Source organism: Pseudochaenichthys georgianus, chromosome 22 (assembly GCF_902827115.2).
Source record: "Pseudochaenichthys georgianus chromosome 22, fPseGeo1.2, whole genome shotgun sequence".
Classification (NCBI taxonomy): domain Eukaryota; kingdom Metazoa; phylum Chordata; class Actinopteri; order Perciformes; family Channichthyidae; genus Pseudochaenichthys; species Pseudochaenichthys georgianus.
The window spans coordinates 25,104,940-25,129,519 of record NC_047524.1 but is presented as its reverse complement, the minus strand read 5'-3'; the positions used below and the strand labels follow the sequence as shown (position 1 = coordinate 25,129,519).

The 24,580-nt window shown below is 41.6% G+C and overlaps 1 protein-coding gene across 3 annotated transcripts in view; it reads left to right on the top strand.

Moving 5' to 3' along the window:
- The first annotated feature begins 7,000 nt into the window (after positions 1–7,000).
- Positions 7,001–24,580, top strand: part of rock2a (rho-associated, coiled-coil containing protein kinase 2a) — a 65,354-nt gene continuing 47,774 nt past the window's right edge. For 2 of the 3 annotated variants that reach the window (XM_034112211.2, XM_034112213.2), the window contains exon 1: positions 7,001–7,901. In XM_034112211.2, coding sequence (XP_033968102.1) covers positions 7,803–7,901 — 99 coding nt within the window. In that variant the 5' untranslated portion in view covers positions 7,001–7,802. The remainder of the gene's footprint in view (positions 7,902–24,580) is intronic. The other variant, XM_034112212.2, reaches the window with a different exon arrangement.

Sequence of the window (24,580 nt, the reverse complement as noted above, 5' to 3'; positions counted from 1 at the left end):
ATATACCCACATGCCAGCTAAGGTCAGAAGAGCTTTATTTAACAGCTGGTCTTATGTCTGTGACCCCTCCTGTTGTCCATTGATGAGCCTGAAACATGCACTTGTCAAGGTTCAGAGGCACATTTTGCAAATATGGCAGTAGCCATCAATCAGTTTAAGATAATATGTACTTTATTGATCCCAAGTTGGAACATTTGCGTTACATCAGCATGTGTATAGTTGTAAATATGCAGTGGTGTTTATTTGTAAATAATTTAGTATAATCACACAAATTCTGTGTTTTATATTTAATAATTCTGTGTTCTTTATTTATTGATTGTTCAATACCTGACAAGGCCGGAGATGAAACACTTGGGTCACAGGTTCCTCAACAGTGCATCACAAGACATCTTTCAATATTTGTGTACCTCCACCATTACATTGTCATATTCTGCACATTTCTTATACTATCTACATACATCTTATAAGAGTATAATACATATGTATAATATCGGTTAAAATAAGTGCTTCAACATAGTTAACATTGCTGGAGGTATAGTCAACGTTTTACATTCATTGCATAACTACACCGTTTGTCAATAAACCTTAGGAAATCTTGAAATCTTGAAAGGGATGTGCAAAAATAGTCATTATATACAGTCTTTAATTAACTATTAGTAGAGAATAACGAGTAATGAACATACTTTATAGGGATTCTATTAATATCTAATAATAAAAATAATGAAATTCAATAACATGCTTTAACCACTAGGTGTCCCTTTATATCAGCTGTGCACCTTTATGGTGTAAATACAGCCTATCTACCAATTGGATCAAATATAAAAGTCAGCCGAATTAGTATTGATACTGCAAGGAGACGTATTGTGTGAAAAGAAATGTAAGATGTTGTTTAATTGTTGATATATTTATGATCCACGTCACGTTTCCAGTGTTGGCGGCAGTTCCTCATGTTTGTCTAGAAGTCTTCTCATCAGGGCTCTATAAATACAGAACTACGGCAGATATGTAATATTTAATGCAGCCGAACCGTGTATTACAATGCCGTTATGTGATGACTTTCAAAGAGAAAAGCAAGCACACTCGGAATAAAGTGTTTTCGGTCTGTTTCCGGTATTTGTTAATGACGATGTGATGTGAGATGTGAGACTGGAATTGCACCGGGGGAAATAACGTTTCTGCACCATTTTAGATGCAGATTTTGTTAAACTAATACGTTTGCGCTGTGGACCAACACTATACTTTGACGGGGAAGGAGGTAGCAATAAAGATAACACCATTAAACAGTTACACAACATAACAGAAATAATATCGATAGCAGTGTCCCTAGCAACCACCTTGGTAACAATGAAAACGTTGTATAGACACCATTTCCTGAAGTAATCTTCGTAATAACTAGCAAACTAAAGATCAAGTGCATCCACTGCACACATAATCTGAAATAACAACTCGTATTTCTCGCATCAAATGACATCAAAACGCATTTTAATAGCCAAAGTAACTTTAAATAGGCATTTTACACCGAGAATAAAACGAAGTTCGGTCATGTTTTGTTTTTCTGCAGGGAGAAATGTGAAGATCACGTGACATAGACGCCAGCCATTGGAATGAATGGTGAAAAAAAACGTAGGGATCTTACAATTTCAGAGGCGTTTTTGTAGAAATACTACGTCCTACGTTGTGGACCAACGTAGTTATTACACATTTTTTTGTGAGACTGGGTTGGGAAGTCTGAAGGAAGAGGCAGATATATTTCGGCTGCGTAGTTTCAAATTCTAGCACACTCGAGCTGGTTTCTCCAAGATTACCCAACCTTTAATCTATGACTAATGATTGTGTTCCTCACTAAAATGATGCAGCATTTAAAGGTGATTATTTCATCTGTTTAAACAGCCGGGGAGCTTGTTATTTTCACCAAGGGATCAATTCAATAAAGTTTATTTTAACCTATAATAACACATTGATACAACATGTGTTGCTTATATCGTGTATTATTTATCAAAATCTTCAGTGACTAATGTCATCAAATCCATGTAGTAAAGTAAAACGTTTTTTTATTTGTTATTAAAGTGAACTGCAGTGAGAGTCCGAAACTGGTGTCACGATCTTGGTGTTATGTCACGGTTTTAGTGTTGTCTGTCTGGTAATGGGTTTTGTTTTGCTGTTCTGTTCTCCCTGTCTCTTGTTTTCCTCCTGTGTCTGATTGTCTCATTGCGTTCACCTGTTGCCCTTGTGTTTCTGCCTCCCTTACCCAGCTGTTTCTCGTCCCGTGATTACCCCTCTCTGTATTTAGTCTTTCCCTGTGTTCCCCTGTCGGTTCATTGTTTGTTTTTCCTGTCTCCCTCCATGTTGGTCACGACCGTGTTTTGGTATTGTATCTTCCTTGTGGCGTTTGGATTCTTGGACCCCAAAGTAGAGACAGACACAAGTAAAGTTCAAGGTGTTTAATAAATAATACTAGGCCAAGGCAGGTACTGTCGACAGGGAGCTGGCTGATAGCAGAAAGGTCCAAACACAAACAGAAGGGAAACGTTCCTGGCCAAAAACTCAAAAAGTTGCACAAAAACTGCAAAGAGAAACAAAAACTCAGCTTGGGCTGCATAGAGGCACTCTGGATCGACGAACAGCATTTCATTCTCTGGCAGAGAAGTGAGGTGAGAGCCAGGCTCTTAAAGAGCAGGTTGATTATGTGAGTGGGAACAGGTGTGCCCCATCTGCAGCCAGGAGAATACCAGCCACGCCCCCTGTCACACACCAGCCCTGCAGAGAAGGAGAGACAGAGTAGTGAGGGGTAAAAAGAGCAAACAACAGGAAATAACACAACAACAACAAAAAACATGCATAAACATAACAGTACCCCCCCTCAAAGGACACCTCCTGGCGGCCTACCAGGCTTATCCGGATACCGGGCATACAATTCTCTCAAGAGATCAGGGTCCAAAATGAGCGAGCGAAAAACCCATTGTCGCTCCTCTGGCCCTTACCCCTCCCAATCCACTTGGTACTGGTAGCCACGGCCCCGCCTTCGAACGTTCAGCAACCGCCGTACAGTGAAGGCCGGGTGGTTGTCGATGAGCCGGGGGGGTGGAGGGGGTTCGGTCGGAGGGCAAAGAGGGCTGCAGGAAACTCTCTTGAGGAGTGACACATGAAAGGTTGGGTGCACCTTCAAGGCAAGAGGCAACTTGAGCCTAACCACACTAGGATTGATGACCCGTTCAATCTCATAAGGTCCAATGTACCTGGGATTGAGTTTCCGAGACTCAGTTTGTAGAGGGAGGTCACGGGAGGAAAGCCAAACCTTCTGGCCCGGTTGGTAATCAGGAGCTGGTCGGCGGTGACGATCCGCCAGCCTCTGGTTCCGGGCGGAGGTGCGGGTGAGAGCTGCCCGGGCTTCACGCCAGACTCTGCGGGCTCGCCGGAGATGCCCCTGCACCGAGGGAACCGCCACCTCTCTCTCTTGAACCGGAAAAAGGGGGGGTTGGAAGCCGTTAGAAGCCATAAAGGGTGACATACCTGTGGCAGAGCACACCAGGGAGTTGTGGGCGTACTCAACCCACGGCAGATGAAAAGACCATGAGGCCGGGTTTCGAGAGGCAACACAACGAAGAGCCGTTCCCAGGTCCTGATTTGCCCGCTTCGTCTGGCCATTGGTCTGGGGATGGTACCCAGAGGACAAGCCGGCCGACGCCCCCAATGCCTGGCAAAAGGCCCTCCATACTTGGGAGGAAAACTGCGGACCCCTGTCTGATACAATATCTTGAGGGATACCATGCAGCCTAAAAACATGCTGGGTGAGAAGAGTGGCAGTCTCGAGGGTGGAAGCTAGTTTAGGCAGGGGGACAAAGTGCACAGCCTTAGAGAAACGGTCAACGATGGTCAGAATAGTGTTGTTACCGTCTGATGGTGGGAGACCAGTCACAAAATCCACCGCAATGTGGGACCAGGGCCGGTGGGGAATGGGAAGGGGGCGAAGAAGACCAGCGGGGGCCTGATGTGAAGCTTTGCTAGTGGAACCTCGTCTAGAAGGGACAACGAGGCTATCTTCAAAAAGGCACAAATGGAGGTGGCCGACATGCCTTGGTTGAGGAGCTTGTTGCCTGAATGGCTCAGAGTTTTTTCACGTAGCCCTGAGTGCCAGTCTCCATTTTCTGACCCTTTCTTGGGATCCCGCCTGGCGTTTGGAGGTCCACGGAGCCTCCAAAAGACCTCTAAAAGACACACGGTCAGGAGGCCAGCTCGTGCTCCAGTACCGGCCCACACAGCCATGGTTCCGGCTCCTGAACCGGCCCATACAGCCATGGTACCGTGCTCCAGTACCATCCCACACAGCCATGGTCCAGGCTTCTGTTCCGGTCCCAGCAGCCATGGTCCTTGCTCCAGTACCGGCCCACACAGCCATGGTTCCGGCTTGTCGGTTCATTGTTTGTTTTTCCTGTCTGCCTCCATGTTGGTCACGACCGTGTTTTGGTATTGTATCTTCCTCGTGTTACCTATGTGTTATCCATGCCATGTTTTTGCTGATCGGCTTTTGAAATAAAGCTCGCTTTTGTTTATAGACCTTTACCTTTTTTGTAGTATGCATTTGGGTCCTACCTTTTCCGCGATTCTTAACAGAGATCTAACAACTGATTTATTGCCAAGTAGGTTTTACACAAGGAATCTGTCCGGTGTGTATGGCGCATACATAAATACAGTAAGAGAAGAAACACATCACAAAAAGGACCGAAAGGATTATAATAAAAACGATTTCAATGTAAGAAATACAAATAGAGAAATATGTAAACCAAACTAAATTATACAAAAAACTAAGTACAGTATAGTATGACAAAATTAAAAATGGTTAATATATGAACAATGCTACATGATTTACATTTGTTCTTCACTCGTCCGATGAGGGTGGTGTCTTCGTGTCTTTACCCCATCCTGTGCATGTGCTTTTACACTCCACCAGTAATGATCAAAAGAAAGATTGAAAGTTTTAGATCAGATTTGAGTTCATCCTTAGCATTACATAATAGTATTGTGTTTGCTTGACTAAGGCTTAAGAGACCCTATCATGTATAGTGTGTTGTATAGGTTTGTGTGCATGTATATGGTCTGCAAAGGCTCAAATCCCTGTGTTTGTCTCTCCCCCCCCATCACAACCAGAGCAGACTGGCCTCTGGTTTCAGACAGAGGGTGAAAAGAGGTGCTGCAGTACAGGCAGTATGAGAAAAATAAAGAGCTTTTTGAACATTAAAGCATGGAGACATGTCACAGGAGAGGCACAAGATACAAATATGAAATTAGCTTAATAAGTCCCCTTTAAGTACATGACGTACATTTAAATAAGTAAACTTGGACTTAGGGTATACTGGGGACACAAACATGGTCCTTTTGGGGGAGGGTCCTCTGTTTTATCAATCAACCCATGCTCTACAGACTTTGATAAGAAATGTATTTCTGATGTGTCAAATACACATTGGTGGAAAAATGTGTTTCCTTTGAAACGTAAATGACAATGAGGAGACCAGACTCACGAGGAACACCAAACTTCCATTTCAAGTTAAGTGGGAGAAAAGAGCATGTACAATAACAACACACAATCAGTTAAAAAGTGGAAAATGCAAATATTCAGAAGGGCTTCCTAATGTTCTGTTGATTCTCTACAGTGCGTGCAATCAGTATCAGCTTGAGGGCACTTTGGGGCAAATAAAGAATCTAATATTCAGTGCTCCTCTGGTGCCATACATTTGACATACTGTTTTAGATCATTCATAACTAATGCCTTATATGGCAGAAGAGTGAAAGGTAAGATACAGCATATCATTTTTGCATTCGTTAACATTACTTATCAAAGAGCTTTTTGAGCATTAAAGCATGCAAACATGAGGCACAAAATACTAATATGAACCTGAAAGTGAGCACAATAGGGCCCGTTTAATATGGATTCAATAGGCTGTAAAAGTAATCAAATATGGTTACTGGAAACATCTTGATTTGGTTTCATAAATGAGAAGAGAAATTATGAGGTGAAACTTCTTTTACTTGTGTTGTCACTGTGTTGCTAACCTTCCCAATATATCACCTGTCCAACAAACTGCTCATTTGGGGGTTATGCTTGGATGTTCTGCAATTAAAGCTTGTGTTTGTCTGTTCAAACACTGTGTCTGTTTCTCCACATGCAAACTAAAGAAAATATCAAATGGATCACTTCTTGTCGGTGATGATAGAAGGAAACAGTGAGCACTATCAGCTTTGTTTTGAGCAGCGAATGGCTGCAAGTGGAATGACAGGAGCAACACTACATCAACAGAGCCACAGTTACAGTAGGAGCAAGGTGCAGGTATGCATGTGGTCCAACTGCTCCCTCTGTTGTGTCAAACAGGAAACTTCACGACATGACCCACAACTCCCACACCTCATTATTTATTCATTTTTATGATTATTAGACAAGTAACAATTTGTCCAGCAATCTGATAAATAATAAACGTGTATGCATAATGCATGCATAATAAATGCATGCTTTCATTTAGATTTTTATTATTCATTTGAAAAAAAAAAATTCTTTTATCAGAGACCCCTGAAAATGTATATGATCTTTAAAAGTTAATAAGATAACTTCAAATAAAAAAGGTACAAGGAGCTGGGTATATAGGGGGGATGCTGCAGAAATCCATTGATGGATTTTTTATCAAATTTGGTGCAGCCTGGAATTACTAGTATTACATTAGGATCTGACATTTAAAAAACTGCAGTCATTTATTTAAAAAAAATCCCAAGGGTACACATGATATACTAAAATGTACTTATTTTGAAAACAGTATTGGAATGTTGTATTACCCAATCCCAGAATAGACTGTTTGTCTATCATTACATTATATAAAAGATACTATAATATGTGATTGTCTATTTACCAGGTAGATGGTCGTATGACAATAACTTTAATGCATAAACAACTATAGGGACAGATGCGAGGTAGAGGTGCACGACAGGACAGGTGGCTTATGGGTAACTGAGTCATTGGTGTGTTGATGTCAGGGGGAGGAGAGAGACTCCAGACTCGGTCCGTGTGTGTTGGTGTGTAGATGTGAGTGCACGGTGAAGAATTCAGCCGCTGGAGGTCTTTTCTAAACGAATACAACTACTTATTAGTGTGGATAAAACCAATAAAGAAAACAAAACGAGGAGCACACATGCGAAAATGCGAGAAGAAATCCAGGAAGAGAGTGTGTGCTTATTAAAAATTCAGCGCGGGAGAACACACATTATCGCCCCTTCGGATGACCTGTGGCAGCACCGAGGATAAACTACAGCAGCTTCAAACATAACTGGATGGGCTGAAACGAAGCGGAGTTTTCACTAAAGAGCGAGTCCAAAGCATTTCCAAGCGACCAAAACCCAAAGGGAAGGGGAGGAGAGGGGGGCAAAGAAAACGCCCTGCTGCCTGTTGCTGGTATCTACACATTCAAACTTTATCGCCGAGTTGGAAAAATGCACTTTTCACTAAACGGGAGAGGATAACTCTAAAGTGTAACGCTATATTTTATAAGCTAAAAGTCACGCGGCTAGCTAGCCGAAGGCCCGCGCACTCGACAAGTTTCGGCACGCGAGGAAAAGCCTCTTCTTTGGGAATATTTTCTCCTCATTGTGCACACTATTCCTGGTGGAAGCGATTTGGGTGGGCTGAAAGCCCAAGGCTTGCTCCGCTAGGCCCACGGCCATTAGCCAGAGACAAAGCGTTTTCACATGTAAACTCACATACAGTTTGGAGAAGCTCTTCATAATTTTACTCAACTTTTTTTTAACGAGCCGACGCTGCAGCCATGTCGCTGGGAGCGGAGAGGAGGATGGAAACCCGGCTCAAGAAGCTGGAGGACATGATCAGAGAGCCCAGATCTGCCATAAACCTGGAAAGTTTGCTGGTAAGTCAACTGGGATACACCTCATAGATTATTAATGATGCCGTGTTGTCTGTGTGTTCACACGCTAGACACGTATGCACACACTTAGCTATGCTATTGACATAATATTTCCTGCTTTTTTCTTCATTTAATTCCCCAAATGGGACCTGCTACGGTTAGCATTGTTGTTTTGACATAAGGCAGACGGACTGTCATGCTGCTGCCTATGACTATTCTTTATTGTTGTTTTCTATTTTTTCTCATGCACTTTCCATTCTGTCCTGAAATGAGATACCTTGACATTAATTCCCCTTAGAATTCAAATCGAAAAAGCTTTCAAAATAACAGCCTCATGGTGCAGGGATGTACTGTAGACAGGCCTGATTAATAGTTAAGACCGAGTGCAGACAGTGCAGTTTGGGGCTCTGTGAAGCGTGTCTACAGATTAAGATTAACTAGTGGAGATTGTCCCACTTGGGTAACAGTAGGGCCCACCAGTCCCGGTGAGTCCCACCACCCACCAGATATTCTGCTTTTCCTGCACTGATGGGCGATTAGAAAGATGTTAGCACCATGTTTTGCCTAAGACATAACCATTATATCTTGATACAATTGTGTTCTAAACAACTTTCCTGTCTTGGAGTTTTCTGAAAAGTACGATACAATGTAGGCTACAGCTTGGCAAGATCGATTGGTAAAATCAAAAACTGCTGAATCAAAACTCCCTATAATATGCATGCATATGTGAAACTAAACCATATCTGTATCTGTCAGCTCATTGAATTGTTCTCACATTCCATAAGTGAATGTTACTTTAAAGCCCTTGCATTGCATCAGTGCAGACAGAGTTGCATACACAGCATGTGAATCACACTTGCTTTGATATGTTTCTGTCTTGCTTCCCATTTCTGGGAAGTGAGCTGCTGCATTCCACTGCTGTTTCCTCTGAGCTGATGTTCAGTCTTTCTTTAGTCTTGTCCCTGTGTTTACATGGGTATGATTGAATCACCTTTTAAAGCATTGCGTGAGAATTCAAAGTATTTCTTTACAATCAGAGGTGGAATATTCTGGCGTGGTCTGATTTATAACTACACACGTTAAGATGTTAACCCGACAAAGTCAAAATCAGTATTAGAATGTTCCAAACTGATGGGATCTGATGCCAACATGCATCAGCAGTCAGATACCGAGGCAAAGGACAGTTGTTGTCCTTTTTGCAAAAAGCAGGAGTTGGAGCTTACTGTTGGAGAATAAAGTTTAATAGCAAACGATACTCTGCAGTGAAGATAATATATATATATATATATGAAGTGGTGTGTCCCTTGAGATCCTCTTTTGGAGAGCCTTGTGATGACCTCAAGTTGCATAAGGCAGGGCAAAAATACCCTCATTGTGTATAGCATGACACCAGGCAGAACTAATAATAAGGTTCTCTGGCTAATTCACTTAATAATGTACAGATTTTAAAATATATTTTCAGCTAAGTACCCCCTGACCATTGCTAAACATGTTTGGAAGGTTAAAACAAAGCCTTTATAAAGAGGACGAATACAGTACTGCACCGTCACTGTTTTTCTAAACAGAATCGTACTAAAATAACGGCCAGATGCTACATTTGCTTACAAAACATAACGTTTTGTGTGATCATGCAATAACAAGATGACTGTTGCATCAAGTCTTTTTGAGTGGTTGCACTTCCAATGAAGTAAGACACGTTGGCCTCACGTCTTCCTCCTGGCTGTGTGGCTGCTGCATTTCAACCCCAGAGCAATCCGTTTGGACACGGAGACTGGCTTCTTCCTGGGCAAATGGAACATGATCATGTGGGAGTTAACGATTGCAGAGAAAATAGAATACATAGAATAATAATAATAATAAACATAACAATAAAACTAAGTACACTTATGGAAACTAGTGTCCCCATTGAGGAATACTGCTTTAGATTGACCCTTTTCCCCAAATAGTTTCTGGTGTTGTCTAGTGTCCACATGAACTAACACATCTAAACTGAATGGAAAGCTCTTTGAATGCTTGGACCACATAAAGCTGGAGCCACCAACGTTGGGTGTTATACCTAATGTCACTCTGTTTACAAGGACTGCACATAAGGACCTCTAAACACTGGGCTCTTACTGTAAATCAGAGCCAGCTCTGTGTCACAGGACCTACTTTGGCTGTAAAGTAACATCCCTTTTAGTGGTGGTGTTTGAATCTCCGGGCCTCCTAACTGGATCTGACAGAGGGCAAACACACTGTCGGGTCTATCTTAAAAAGCATCACTTCACCCCTTTTAATGGGCCCCATCTAGCTTGGGGCCCCCTGCACATACCCTCCCCTGTCCCCCCCTTACACTACTTGAGGCACTCCTGCTCTGTCCTCTCTTACCGTAAAAGATTTAGCAGAATACTTGCTTTAAACACCGGTGGTGTTTACTTCCTGCACGCGAGCCGGAGAGATAGAGGTGTTGAGTGTTTGAGACAAAAGTTGAGTGGGAAGCATGCGTAGGAGGGAGCAGGCTGCACTTTTCCATTTTGAGCTGCCTTGGAGCGAACACAGGGATCAAGAAGTTCTGTTGCTCACGTGGGATTCTAACACACAAACAGTAAGGGCTCAGAAATGTCCTTTTTGCAGGTGGAATACAAAAAAAGGCTTACTTTAAGTGCCTTTAATAATTGCTCACAGGCTCATATTCAGTAAACGATGAATCACACATCTCCTGCTATTGTGGCATAGCAACAGCAAAAAAAAAAGGAGCTTTGTTGACAACATAGAGTGGTGCAGTGATGATGTATTTTCAAAGGCCGACCCGAAAGTTAGCAATCGCAAGGTCTTCTGACAAAAGCAACGGGAACTTTCCATTGGATTTGGGAATATTCCAAAACAATCGGCTCTGTGGCAAATACACAATATGATACTTACACATTTAGTTCAGCAGATTAATATCCATATATTAACAACACTTTATGATTTCTGAAGTGTAAATACATTAGCCAGAAGTTAAAAGCTAACGTTATGAACAAACTACATCATGTTCGCATGGCGGCGCTAAGCTAAATGCGACTAATATTTCGGTGTGATGACTTAGTTTTAGTAGTGTTATTTAGCCACTTCTTAGCAACCACTATGTGTATATATGACACAAAGTAGCTCTGGGATATTTACTGACTATTTTATGTCAAAGAACAAAATGTGAAAATCTATTGGGTTAACCACGGGTTTTAGGACTCATTCCTGCATCAATCTATTGGGTTTGTACTTTTCATCGGACTTGAAGTAAGATGTATTTAGGGAGCAGTGGGCTGAATACCCCGAGGATACGGAAAGCTGACAGTGAGGAATCTGCAGCATCTGTCAAGTAAACCCCCTGACCTTCCTGTAAAGAAATCTAACCCTCTGTAAGCTGGGAAACGCAGTATTGTACTCTGACATTACAATTACGCAGCAGAGATTCATTTTAAAACTATTTTGTCATCTGTAATGAGCCCTTAAATTGCACCTGCTTCCAAAAAGCACAGAATACTCAGCGAAAAGCACATAAATGGTGCTTTAATCGCACTATAAACTCTGGTAGTATAAACTGCAAATCACTATATTGCCTCGATCAGCGTTCGATCAACGCAACCTTCCCCTTGTGCAAACTGTAGGGATCATTATTTGGCAGCGCACCACTGCTGACTGGAGTTGACTTGGCAGCTCCAAGTACAAGAAGTGATTGTCGAGGGCAAGCAAAAAGAAAGGGCATTTCTCTTGATAAAGAAAAATATGGACACTTGATTGCGAGTCACATAAGTTCTGCTGTCCTGAAGGAAATGACCTCACTGAGTAAATAGTTGGCAGCTATATATGGGGCTCAAAGTCCCTGCGAATGACTGCACTTTCCCCTTTCACTTCTCAGCCTTATCTCTTTTTCTCTGGCTCTGCTTCTCCCTCAGCCCCCCCTCTCGCGGCTTGTTAAACACACTGCAGGTATTTTAACTGGAGCGCCAGTCCAAAGCCTTTTGATACAGCTGCAGAGCGGGCACTGCCAGATAACTTTATACACAGCACTTAAGTGTGAAGGATATTATGAGATATCAATAGCTGAGAGTTTGTCTGATGTCTTCCAGAACATGTCTTGGGGGCGGTCCCTGGGTGTCTCTTTCATTCACTGTGGTCCTGTCTTTACTCAGCATTAGGTGAACAAGGCATTTAAAAACTTAACATGTACGTGCTCAACATGTACTACATGTTACTATTTTTAGGCGCTTTAACACTTCACAAATATAATTTTTCTTTCAGGTTTTTCTGTAGGGCTGCACAATAATCTAAATAGCCGCTTTCACACCAATTACTTTGCCGTACTTAGTTCCCAGCACTTAGTGCCAGCACATAGTACCCCATGGAACTAAAGAGCAGATCGCGTTCACACCGGAATAAGTCCCTGAGGGAAGATTACGCAAATGAAGCCGCTGACGTCACTTCTTCTTCTTCTGCTTTGGGTTCACTGGCAGGCAGCAAACAACTTCACGGCGTATACTGCCACCCGAAGTCCCCGGCCGGAAGTCCCCGGAGTTGGGGACTGGCTTCTCCCAGCATCTTCTACTGAAGCCTTCCGAGTAAATCACCAGAATGCTGACACCTCCTCATCACTCCACTGCTCCCATGTTTTTTTTTGTGTTGTCAGAAGTTAGTCTCTCTCCGTTGGTGCGCGGGGCTAATGCTAATGCTAATAATGCTAATGCCAACTTTTTTCTCCCCAGGAAAGTACCACCTCTAGCAGGGACTAAAAGGGGGGTGAAAAGTTCTCATGAACTAAGTTCTCTTTTTGGTGTGAACGCAAAATCCCAGGAACTATCGGAACTAAAAGGGAAAAGTACGGGGAAAAGTACTCCGGTGTGAAAGCGCCTATTGTATCAGAATTCCGATATGGACTTGTGCAATATCCAATTTGCATCTTGTGCAATATTTGGTAAAATATGTGAAAAATCATTCTAAACGAAGTATTGTGGTACTGCAGGGAAGGCCCGGTCTACAGACTTATCCTTGTTTGTTACAGATCCTTTTACAAAAAAAGCCCCCACCATGATCATTTTATTATAATTTTATAATTTAATAATCATGTTTCTGAAAAGGTCATTCCGTCCTAAATAGCAAATCATATCTAATTCCGCTTTCACTCAAAATGATTATTTATTTCCAAATCTCGCAGTTCTTTTTAAGTCTGCCCTCGACTAAAGATTTTTCTAGTTGACCAATAGTCGTCGATTTAGTCGACTAATCGTCGACTAATCGTCGCACGTTTATGATATATTATGATTATTTTTTTTTTTTCTCTCCCAAAAATAGTTTCAGTTTCAAAGGCTGAGAGAGATCATTATTAAAACATCATGGCACGTTCACGTTGTGCTAATATAAAATGAAACTGTAATGATGAACCTTTGACATATAAATGACATTTTATACACGGAGTCACTGCGCACCGCACGGAAGAAGCAGTCCTCTGGTCAGCGGTATAAACAGCAGAAGCTCCGGTGATGATGCTTAATGTGAGTGTGAACAAGCAGCGAGGACACACACACACAATGAACATTAAGTTCATTAATTCCCTCATTCTTATCTGAATATAACAACCCAATAAATACTACACAGGAAACGGAAACACCAACAAATATGCGCGTCAGCAAAAAATAGCTCCGCACGTTAAGCCCTCATCATGGAATGAAAGCTTTAATTTCATTTTCTGAGGTCAGAACAATTATATAGGTCTATACTGTATGTTGAAATAAGGCAAGGCTGCTGCCTGTCTCACTGCTGCTGTTTTCCTCCGATTATAAGAGGAACACACGTTGTCGGGTTTAATTAAGCTCTGCGTTTTGCAATGAAGCTGTCATTCGGGAAGCTGCGATGGCGTGGATTTTTTGACGACCTTTTCCTGTAGAGTTTACATGTTGCCTTGTGGGGTTCGTCTTCACATGCTCAGAATGATCCGAACTTTTGGATTTCCTAAAGCCCTGACTAACTAGTCGACTAATTGGGGGCAGCCATGGTTCTATTCATCTGGTTCTTTGTAAATTCAAGGAGTTGCATATTAGTTGAAGGGGTTAATCTTACTTTTCACCCTACTACAAACCCTACAAACTGCTTCAACATAAAACAAACTCCTGTGGTTATGTGTAGCATATCTAGATCCAGGGATACCATTTTTCTGCCCCTATTATATCCCAATATGTTGCCACTGATGGCGACCATAGGCCACAAATGGTAGCCTATTTCTTCAAAAGTTGGCTAGTGTCAACATGGCAGCCATTACTGTTGAGCCCTGGACACCTTTATGAACTTGTTTTATATATAGAGTTGGTTATTCATGTCAACCAGAGTTTCTATCTTCTATTGACATGTTCTTAGTTTATCCCTTCTCCCTATTATATCCTTTTATTTATTACTTATCTTCTCCTTCAGCATCTCCATTTTCTCATCTATTTCTCATCTCTTTGTCCTAACACGGACTTTTTCCTTTCTTGTGCCTCTCTGAGGGGAGGTGGGGATAACCCCTGGGTCTCTTGTTCTGTTCTTACACTGATAGTCAACCTGAGTGTCTGCTCCGTCTCCGGAGTGCAGTTGAGTTGCTCTCAGGCAAGCAGCAGCAGCAGTCCTGGCTTCGATGTGCTAGCTGGATAGAAACACTGCCTTATAAGGCACTGAGGATGGTGGCCCAGGCCAATTTTTTTTCTCCTGCAAAACAAGCCAGTCTCTCTGCTCCACACCTCCTCTGGTGAGACTCTCGGTCCTCTCCACTGTCTTTTTTTGGTTTTTGCGCCACTCCAGTGAAGAAGACCCCAGCGTCTGTCGGTTGTGCATGTCCTCAGCAGTCTTAAAATGTCACACTTCACCTATGTCTGAAGAACTACTCACTCACCCACTTTATTAAAGTCGTAGATGGCCCATTGGACACATATTCATATTTCACTTCTGTCTCTGTACAAAATAGCCTAACTTATCTTAACGTCTTAGGAAATATGCTAATTAACTTTTTTTGTTGAGTCGTATGAAAAGCACAATACCACGTACAGTAAATATGTAGTCAGTCAGTTAGTTTAGCTTAGCAAAACAACTGGAAAGGGGAAAAACCTCTAGCTTGGCTCTGTCTGAATGCAAACCATTTCTCCTTCCAGCACCTTACGAGCTTTTTTAATATATTGTCAGTTTAATCTGTAGAAAAGTTGTGTTGTGTTTTATGTCGTGTCATGGAGGAAGATTATTGGGCCATATGACTTCCTGGAATTTTCAATGCAAGATACAAGGTCTACGATTCATTCACATGACAATATCAAACCCAGTCTTACAAGATACCACAGTGATATCAGAATGCAGACACCGCAGATATGTTGCTGTTGGACATCATTTAGTCCATCTAAATGTTTATTTATTAAGCACTTTTTAGACACATTTTCCACTATAATTTATAATTGGCTATTTTAGAATTAATCAGAAGTCAGGTAAAAGGAAGTTGTTGGTTCAACCGTGCCAGAAAAACAAGGAGCATGAGTCTAAATATATCCTTAATTAATCACATAATAATTCACAAATTCTTCTGTTATCAAGTTACAGTGCATTTTTTACAGCTTTTTTGTCAAATGGCTTCAAATGTTATCAAGCACTTTCTTGCTGGTTAGAGATACTCATCTACTAGCGACCAGCCTTTATTGAAATGCAAGTTTTGTTTCCTGGTTACTCACACATCAGGTTTCCTGTTGGTTAAATGTTGTCGTTTATGTGACGACATGAACGCTCATCCGGCACACAGCACCATGTGTGACGCAGGATGTCAGGTGTCGTCACCGGGTGAAATAACAAGTTTAAAGGGAGTCCTCCTGGCCAACAGTCTGGCACATACTCCAGAGAGAACCACAACATGTTACTACATTTAATTTTTTGTACAGATTAAACAAACAAGTTATAACAAGTTAATTATTGCATTTAAAAGTGACTGACTGGAGTTGTTATGTGCAGGGTTCGTACGGGTGCTGCAAATCCTTGAAAATGCTTGAAATTGTATGAGGTTTTTTCAAGGTTTGAAAAGTGCTTGCATTTTGGGAATGGTGCTTGAATTTGGGATAAAGTGCTTGAAATTGTAAATGCTTTACTTCGCTTTTTAGATTAAAAGAAAAATAAAGAAGTCGGAGTGCGCTTAATTGCTTCACTTCTAGATAAAACAGCTCCGCTCCGGCCTTCCCGCGCAATGCGCGTGACCTGCAAGTGTTTGTGTTACGTGTGACCTGGGCATTCTGATGAGAGATAGGTGACTGTGTGCCAGGAGGTTGCAGTTTCAACGAGCGTTGGCTAGCAGAAGACAAATACAAGCCATGGCTAAGACGAGGGTCAAGCCCACGAGTAGCCTCCTGCAAAGTTTGCAAATATAATGATGCGAGAGTCTGCGCTGTCGAGCCACATGAAAGGAACGACGTAGTAGAGCATTTTAGATTAGGCTAACGTTGCATGTTACGTTTGTTTAAGCTAACGTTAGCGAGCTGAATAGCGAACTCGATTGAGGGATAATAATAATTGCAGGGGACAATCATTTCAGAGGAGCAGTCGCCATCCTGTGGTGTTCAGCGGATGAAGCACTCACGGCATTTCGTGTTATAGTCACGAAATATAATCTATTGATTCGACACAGAGCTATTTTTGAAAGCAATGTATTTCTACTGGTAGTATGTTTCGTACCTAAACCAAATGTGACTTGCTCTATCGAAATCAGTCACATTGACCCGAAGACACATTTTCGTTTGTATTACTGGTCTGGGGGAAGCTCGCGAGTGTGTGTGCGTTTGTGTATGTTTGTGTACCGGGGAAACACTCACAAGAAACACCGGCTGTTGTTATGCTTGCTGTGACGTTACATTAGTCCGTTCTCTGCTTGTAATTATGCCGAAGCTTCAAAGTTGTATTTATCATCTGAATTTGCCGAAACAAGTTTAATATTCTGAAAGCCAATACTTTGTTTATTTGAAAACAGATGAAAACAAACTGTCTTTTATATAAAATTGAAATATTATACAAGTAAAACTACATTTTGCTTTAACCCCATTTTCTTTGTACAGCTAACGGCCACTAGGGAACCTCCTAAATCTATGGATTTTACAGGTAAAATTAACCACCTTTAACCCTATGGGCTCTATGACCGGTCCGCGCCCGCCACCTTTTAAGCGTCGGGCTCCAGCAGGAAAAGCTGGAGGCCGGAAAAGAGTGAGACAGGTAGCGCGCCAAAGTAAAAGTGGAACCGAGAGACAGAACGAGAGTAAGACAGACGGACAATTTAGCTGCTGCGGCTTATATGCAGGTGCGCTTTATAGTCCGAAAAGTACGGTAGTCAAAATGACCTAAGATAGACTTTTATTAATCCCTCGTGGGGAAATTGTTTCTCTGCATTTGACCCATCCTAGTGTTAGGAGCAGTGTGCTGCCATTTTGAACGGCGCCCGGGGAGCAGGGGAACGGTGCCTTGCTCAGAGACACCTCGGTAGCACTTTGTCTTGCCGGGACTTGAACAGGTGACCTACATATCATTGTACACATTTGTAAATATTATTTTCCACTTGTTACTAGGGATGCACGATAATTATCGGCCCGATAATTATCGGTCCGATATTAGGAATTATGACGTCATCCCGATAAACCCGATACCAGTGTTAATAGCCCCGCTAATATATAATATACAATATATTTTTTGGGGAAAAAAATAGGAAAAAATACTGCGGTGTGGGTGGATTGGGATGAGGGGCGCTTGTTTTTCACTCGGCTCCTCCCGTTTTGCCAGTACTGTGGTATTAGTGGTTTAGGAAGAGGGGAGTTCTTCACAAATCCAGCGCTCCCTAATACTTCGAACCTGATCAGTCACCTGAAACATCGCCATCGCTACGATGGTGTGTTAAAAGCGTACGAAGACAATAATACAATACAAAGTGTGTGTGTGTGTGTGTGCGCGTGCGTGCGCGCGTGCGTTGGAGCTATGTGCAACTCAAGGCATAAGCTCCTTATATCCGTTAGCGCAGCTAGCTAGCACCAGATGCTAACAACAACAATGCACGTAAGGTCTCTCTCTCGCTCGCTCGGGCCACACATACATACACACACACTCCCGGTCCTCCCGATGGCCAGTCGGTGCCTGCCGGTGAGCGTGGAAGTGTGGTCTGCCGCAAGCGGGCGGCAGGAGCGGGGCTGTCAGCATCAGCTCGTAGATGGTATTTTAAACTCGATGCGCTCTGAAACTACGGGGCGGCCGAGGAAAAAAAATACACATGCGTTAATCGCGTTAAAATAATTAGTGGCGTTAATTTTTTTTTATTATCGGTCTTGAGAAGCAGGAAGTTATCGGTATCGGTTTCAAAAACCCAATATCGTGCATCCCTACTTGTTACCATTGTGAGTCTATTTTTATGCAGCTCTGCGTGATTTTGTGGCTACAATTCAGACTAATACGCTACCAGAGGTGGTATAAGTACTCAGATGTTGTACTTGAGTAAAACTACAAGTACTCAGATCTTGTACTTGAGTAAAAGTAGAAGTACCAGAGTGTAGGAATACTCTGTTACAGTAAAAGTCCTACATTCACAATGTTCCTCAAGTAAAAGTATAAAATTATTGTCATCAAAATATAGTGAAAGTAGCGACAGTAAAATTGTGCAGATTGGTGCATTTCAGAATAATATATATGATATGTTTTATAATGATTGATCATTAAAGTGTTCTCAAAGCTGGTGAAGGTGCAGCTAGTCTGAAGTACTTTGTATACTGCAGGGTAGCTGGTGGATTTACTCCAGGTGGAACTAAAGTCTGATTTAACACTTGATTAGATTTCACATCATTCATCCACATCTGTGAAGTAACTAAAGGTATTAAATACATGTAGTGGAGGAAAAGTACACCATTTACCTCTGACTTATGTTCACTGCCACCTAAAAGTATCTCAAAAATAGTAATCAATAATGTATTGAAAAGTTATTTGGCTGATTGTTGTATATCGGCTCAGCAGGTTATATGGGAGGCCCAGTCTACGTACAGATCACTAATTTTGAAATATTAAACTTAGTTTTCTTTTCTTTAATTTTTCATCCTCGTGTAGAATGCTATCACGAAACACACATTTGGTTGTTTATAGCATAAAGAACATCTGATTTAATGTGAGGTAGGGAAATAATGATTTGAGTATAAGTATGTGTATATAAACATGTAATTTACAACAGCTGTAAGATGCTTGAAAAGCTTGAAAATGCACCTTGAAAATGCTTGAAAAGTGCTTGAATTTGACTTTGGAAAAGGTGTAAGAACCCTGTATGTGGCACATTGTACATCTATTTATCTGCGATGTCATGGAACGTTTGTACCATTTTCTGTAGTATGTTACATTTGGTGTTATAACATTAGCGTTTGTTTGAGCGTTAGGTCGCATTCACACCTAATAATCCGTTTTCAGGTGCGCACCAGATGGCATTTTGTGACATTGTTACATTTTTCAGAAGGTTCAGTTTGCGTTCACACGGGCAAAACTCAAACGGACTATAAACTTTAAACTAGGGCTGTCAAGTTAACGTGTAAAAAAAATGAATGCCACTAATTATTTTAACGCGATTAACGCATGTGTATTTTTTGTCCTCGGCCGCCCCGGTAGTTTCAGAGCACATCGAGTTTAAATTACCATCTACAAGCTGATGCTTGCTGACAGCCCCGCTCCTGCCGTCCGCTTGCGGCAGTCCACACTTCCACTCTCACCAGCAGGAACCGACTGGCCATCGGGAGGACCGGGAGGGTGTGTGTAATGTATGCGTGGCGTTAGCGAGAGAGAGAGAACGCGCACACCTTACGTGTATTGTTGTTGTTAGCATCTGGTGCTAGCTAGCTGCGCTAACGGATATAAGGAGCTGTTTCAATGAAAACAGAGGAGCGACATTTCACCGACAACTGCGCCGAGCACTTGACTTTAAGCAGGTAGCCAGTAGGGGTGGGAATTTGAAAGCAAATGTATATTCGACCCCTCAAAAAACGGTTAACCGTTTAACCTAAATGTACATATCCTATATATATATATATATATAGGATATGTACATTTAGGTTAAACATTTAGGTTATATATATATATTAGGGCTGTCAAACGATTAAAAATTTTAATCAGATTAATCACAGCTTAAAAATTAATTAATCATGATTAATCACCATTCGAACTATGTCCAAAATATGCCATTTATTTATTTATATTGTTGTGGGAATGGAAAGATAAATGAAAGAAGGCGGATATATCAATTTAACATACAGTATGTATGTTTATTATAACATTTTTCTGCATGTCAAAATGAAAGACAACCCACACACCTATCAATCATCAAACCGTGGGGTCTTAATTCATTACGTGTTGATTTCTATCAACGGGGGAGTACTTCTGGAAAGTCGAGGGGGGGGGCTAGTGGAGTACTTCGTGACCACAGAGTGTGAACGTTGTGATCAGCTGTTTTAGCGCAGTTCTCCAGTGATGGGGGGAGTCTCCCTCCGCAGCCGGTTGGCGTAGTTTTGGCACAGTTCCGTTGTACAGACCGACGTTAACAGCAGCCCTGTCTGTGCACACGGAGACCGACTCTGTCGTCCGGTGATCTAACCGCCTTCTGGAAAAGCTTCACAAGTACGTCGGTACGCAAATGCACTTTGTGACACAAGTGACGGTAGGCATTTCAGATTACGCACATAACCTGCGTACCAGTTATGTGCACCCCTGTACCAGAGCCATATTATTACTATTATATGGCTCTGCCCTGTACTACAGCAAGAGTATTCTCCGTCGGGACTTCCTGCAACAACACCACGCCGTTATCAAAGATGTTCTATTGAGAAGACGATCACTACGTGACAAAAGTTTTCAAAACCGTGGCTACTGAAATCAATCTTACTAACTGCTGTCTGTGCAATTTACTCCGCGAGTTGGCAGACCTTATTTTGCTTACTTTAACATCATTTTTCATGGTGGGGCTAAGCCATTTCTTGGTATGGGTGTAGCCTACCCCAGTCATACCCTGGCGCTGCCACTGGTGGCACGTATGGGGCGGGCCATTCTGCACATGCGTTAAATGCGTTAAATATTTTAACGCAATTAATTCAAAAAATTAATTACCGCCGTTAACGCGATAATTTTGACAGCACTAATATATATATATATATATATCTAAAAAAAAAAAGATCCAATTTTTTTTTGGGGAAATAAATACATATTCAAATAAGTATAGAAACCAAGTCGAATTTGTCAAATTTATTGAACTGGTGATTTCAGTTTGACAGCTATAGGCCTACAGCTTTCATGTGCGGAGGCGATTCACAATCAAGCCAGCTGTAGAGAAGACCATCTCAGCTGGAACGGAGGTTGCGGGTATAGCAAGGTATAGTAGGCTATGTATATAAGTTTAATTTGGGATAGTTTGTACTCTACACCGCACTCACTAACCATTTTGACGCCATTTCTGTTGTGTAGGACTCTTCTTAGAGTGTAAATAGTTACCGGACTATGACTGATAAAATATGTTGAATACCGGCAAAACTAAATCTCTCCTGTCAAAATGTCTATGTACTTTGCCGCCACACACTGTTGCCAAGCAGCACTTATTGTTGTTTAGGCTGGCCACTCATGTGTCGCGAGTGTTGACGGGGGAAGCGGGGGAGCACGCTCATGAACTGTTAGCGCCGGAACCTCGCAACGGCTGTGGAGCGCCGCAGATGAGGTTTGAGTCTGCGTGATCTGCGTGTAGGGAGGGGCAGCAGCCATATCATTGGCTAGAACTAGCTAGATCTGATGGATTTGGACATAAACGCGAGTGAAGTATAACCGGACGCAAGAGAGAGAGAGATCAGCACCTGCAGCTCTGCCCGCTGTGAGGGACCGGTGAGCGGAGCAAAACACACCTTTAGACCTGACACATTTAGCTATGGCACTGTCGTATACATTGAATCATTCAATTTGATAATATGTAATCAATTTAGGCATCCATCCCAAAAAAAATAAAAATAATTAATAACTCATATTCGAAGACCTGAATAATTATTCGAATACCTGAATAATTTTGAATATTCGATTAATCGTTCCCATCCCTAGTAGCCAGACAGTGAGACATTGTACGAAAAGTCAGCACACTCAGCACGGATAGTGCGCGCAACATGATTGCAGCGTCCAGGCAGCTCCCGTTCGAGCATATGCCTTGAGTTGCATATACACTGAACAAAAATATAAATGCAACATTTTTGTTTTTGCTCCCATTTTTCATGAGATGAACTCAAAGATCTAAAACATTTTCTATATACACAAAATAACCATTTCTCTCAAATATTGTTCACAAATCTGAAAAAATCTGTGATAGTGAGCACTTCTCTTTTGCCGAGATAATCCATCCCACCTCACAGGTGTGGCATATCAAGATGCTGATTAGACAGCATGATTATTGCACAGGTGTGCCTTAGGCTGGCCACAATAAAAGGCCACTCTGAAACGTGCATATATATATTTACATATTTGTCCACTCATATGTTGATAAGAGTATTACAAATCTAAAAAATATCCCTCTAAGGAACATTTAGAACAGATAAAAAATGTGCGATTAATCACGATTAACTATGGACAATCATGCGATTAATCGCGATTAAATAATTTAATCGACTGACAGCCCTACTTTAAACACAAGCCATGTGCACGGAAATGTTGTTCAACCATTGGTCAGACATTAAGGGGGTAAACACGCGAATCCCGACAATTTCTACCGGAGCCTCCGCCATGGAGCATCGGCACTTTCGGCAGGTTATTTTCATGCTGCTGTTATGATTTTTTTATTTCTAGGCTCTTTGTTGGTTTCTCAACATCACACTATTCTTAATGGAGAATCACATTTTACAGAATCTGTGGGAAACTGGCTGCACTTAAATTGAATTGGCTGGATTGTGGTTTATCTCCCAGCAGCTACGAGACATCAGACAGCTTTTACCGCCTGTACTTCCTTTCTAAATTAGTAAAAAAGTAATGTATTTGGAGGAAAAATCCTTTTAGTCTTGTTATTTTGCTTTAGAAGGTGAAAGGACTCCCCCAGCTCGCTGTAAAACATTCATTACAAACTGAGCAAAAACCAAAGTCCAGCAGCAGCAGCAGCAGCAGCAGCACAAACACACCCCCGTAGAGACACATCGATAAAAATACACATACTTAACAGCACATTATGTAATACCTAGAACAAGACACGAGCTGATCCAAGGTCCACCTTGCAGGGATGTGAGAAGGAATGCAAAAAATGAGGAAGCACTTCATCTCAAGTAAAAAATGCTGTATGTCCAGAAAAATATTCCTCAATCGATGCTAGAGCTCAGAACCCCATCTGGTTGTATGATACACTGCTGTGAATCTCCTCAATTCTCATAATACATTTGGACTAGAAACAAAGCTGGAGTGAGATGTCTTGAGGTGTTTACAGCGATGTATGGTTATCGCATGTGAAAGGAAATGTATACACCCAAATATTTGTCTTAATCTGGTGGATCTTCTTGTCTAGACATAAAGACCGTGGCTGAGATAATGTGAACGACGATGCTCGAAAACAATTCAAAAACAGCACTGAATCTCTAATCTCTGCACATAGTTTGAAGATATCACAGCTCTAACGGAGATGATACTTTTGATGAACTTATACTTTCCACGGATCAAAGTGACAGCCTATGTAAATAACACATGGCTTACAATGAATGCACAAATCTTGTTCAAATCTTTTAGTGTCTTGTGCAAAAATCTTCACCCTGTAAGGGTTAAATAATTTTCTACCTGAGTTTTGGTGTATTTTTAGCTTTAAATTAGGTTTTGAGTGTGCAGGGAGGAGAGCAGGGGGGTATACTACGAAGCAGGATTTTTGCTTAGCCGGCTAAATTGAGGGAAAACTCGAAACTTTCCGGTCCTACGAAACTGGTTCTCTTTTTAGCAGGCTAGATCTCCATGGTAACTTATGCTTAGCGGCTAACCTGGTCGGGACCAGGTTAGGTTGCAGGCTAAGAGCTCAACTCATTGAAAGCACTGCCTGCTGACCAATCAGAGCTCAGTGTGCGGAGTTTAAAGCGATCAAGTCATATTACAGGAGAAAGGAAATACAGAAAAGCCGCCGTTGCATGAAAGACGCTTGGCAAAAATCACCGACTGTGTGAACGTGAACATTAATAGAATATCACCTCCATCTTCAGAGCAATCTGACTATTATAACATTAGCGTTAAGAAAGCTTACTTAAATATCTGCCACAACTTAAGTAACCGGATCAGAGTAACATTAAGTACAGTCCGCGGTAGGGGTGGGCGATATGACGATATATATCGTTGTGACGATATTAGGTCTCCACGATATGCTTTTTCAGAGATATCGTATCTATCGCGATAAAAAAATAGAAAAAATAAATAAACTATAAAAAAAAATAAACTGATGTGAAAGACATGCTCTAAAGCTGTCTAGTCAGGATTCAGACAGAAACGCTAATCATTCCCATTGAGATCATTAAAACTGTAATTTGAACGGCGATCAAGCCTGAAGCCACTAGGGCTGTACCCGAATATTCGACTATTCGAATATTCGTTCGTTGGCCAACTATTCGGGTTTCAATTTCATTATTCGGATATTCGTTTTTTTTTTTTTTTTTCAAACAAAAAAATATTTTTAAAAATAAAATATT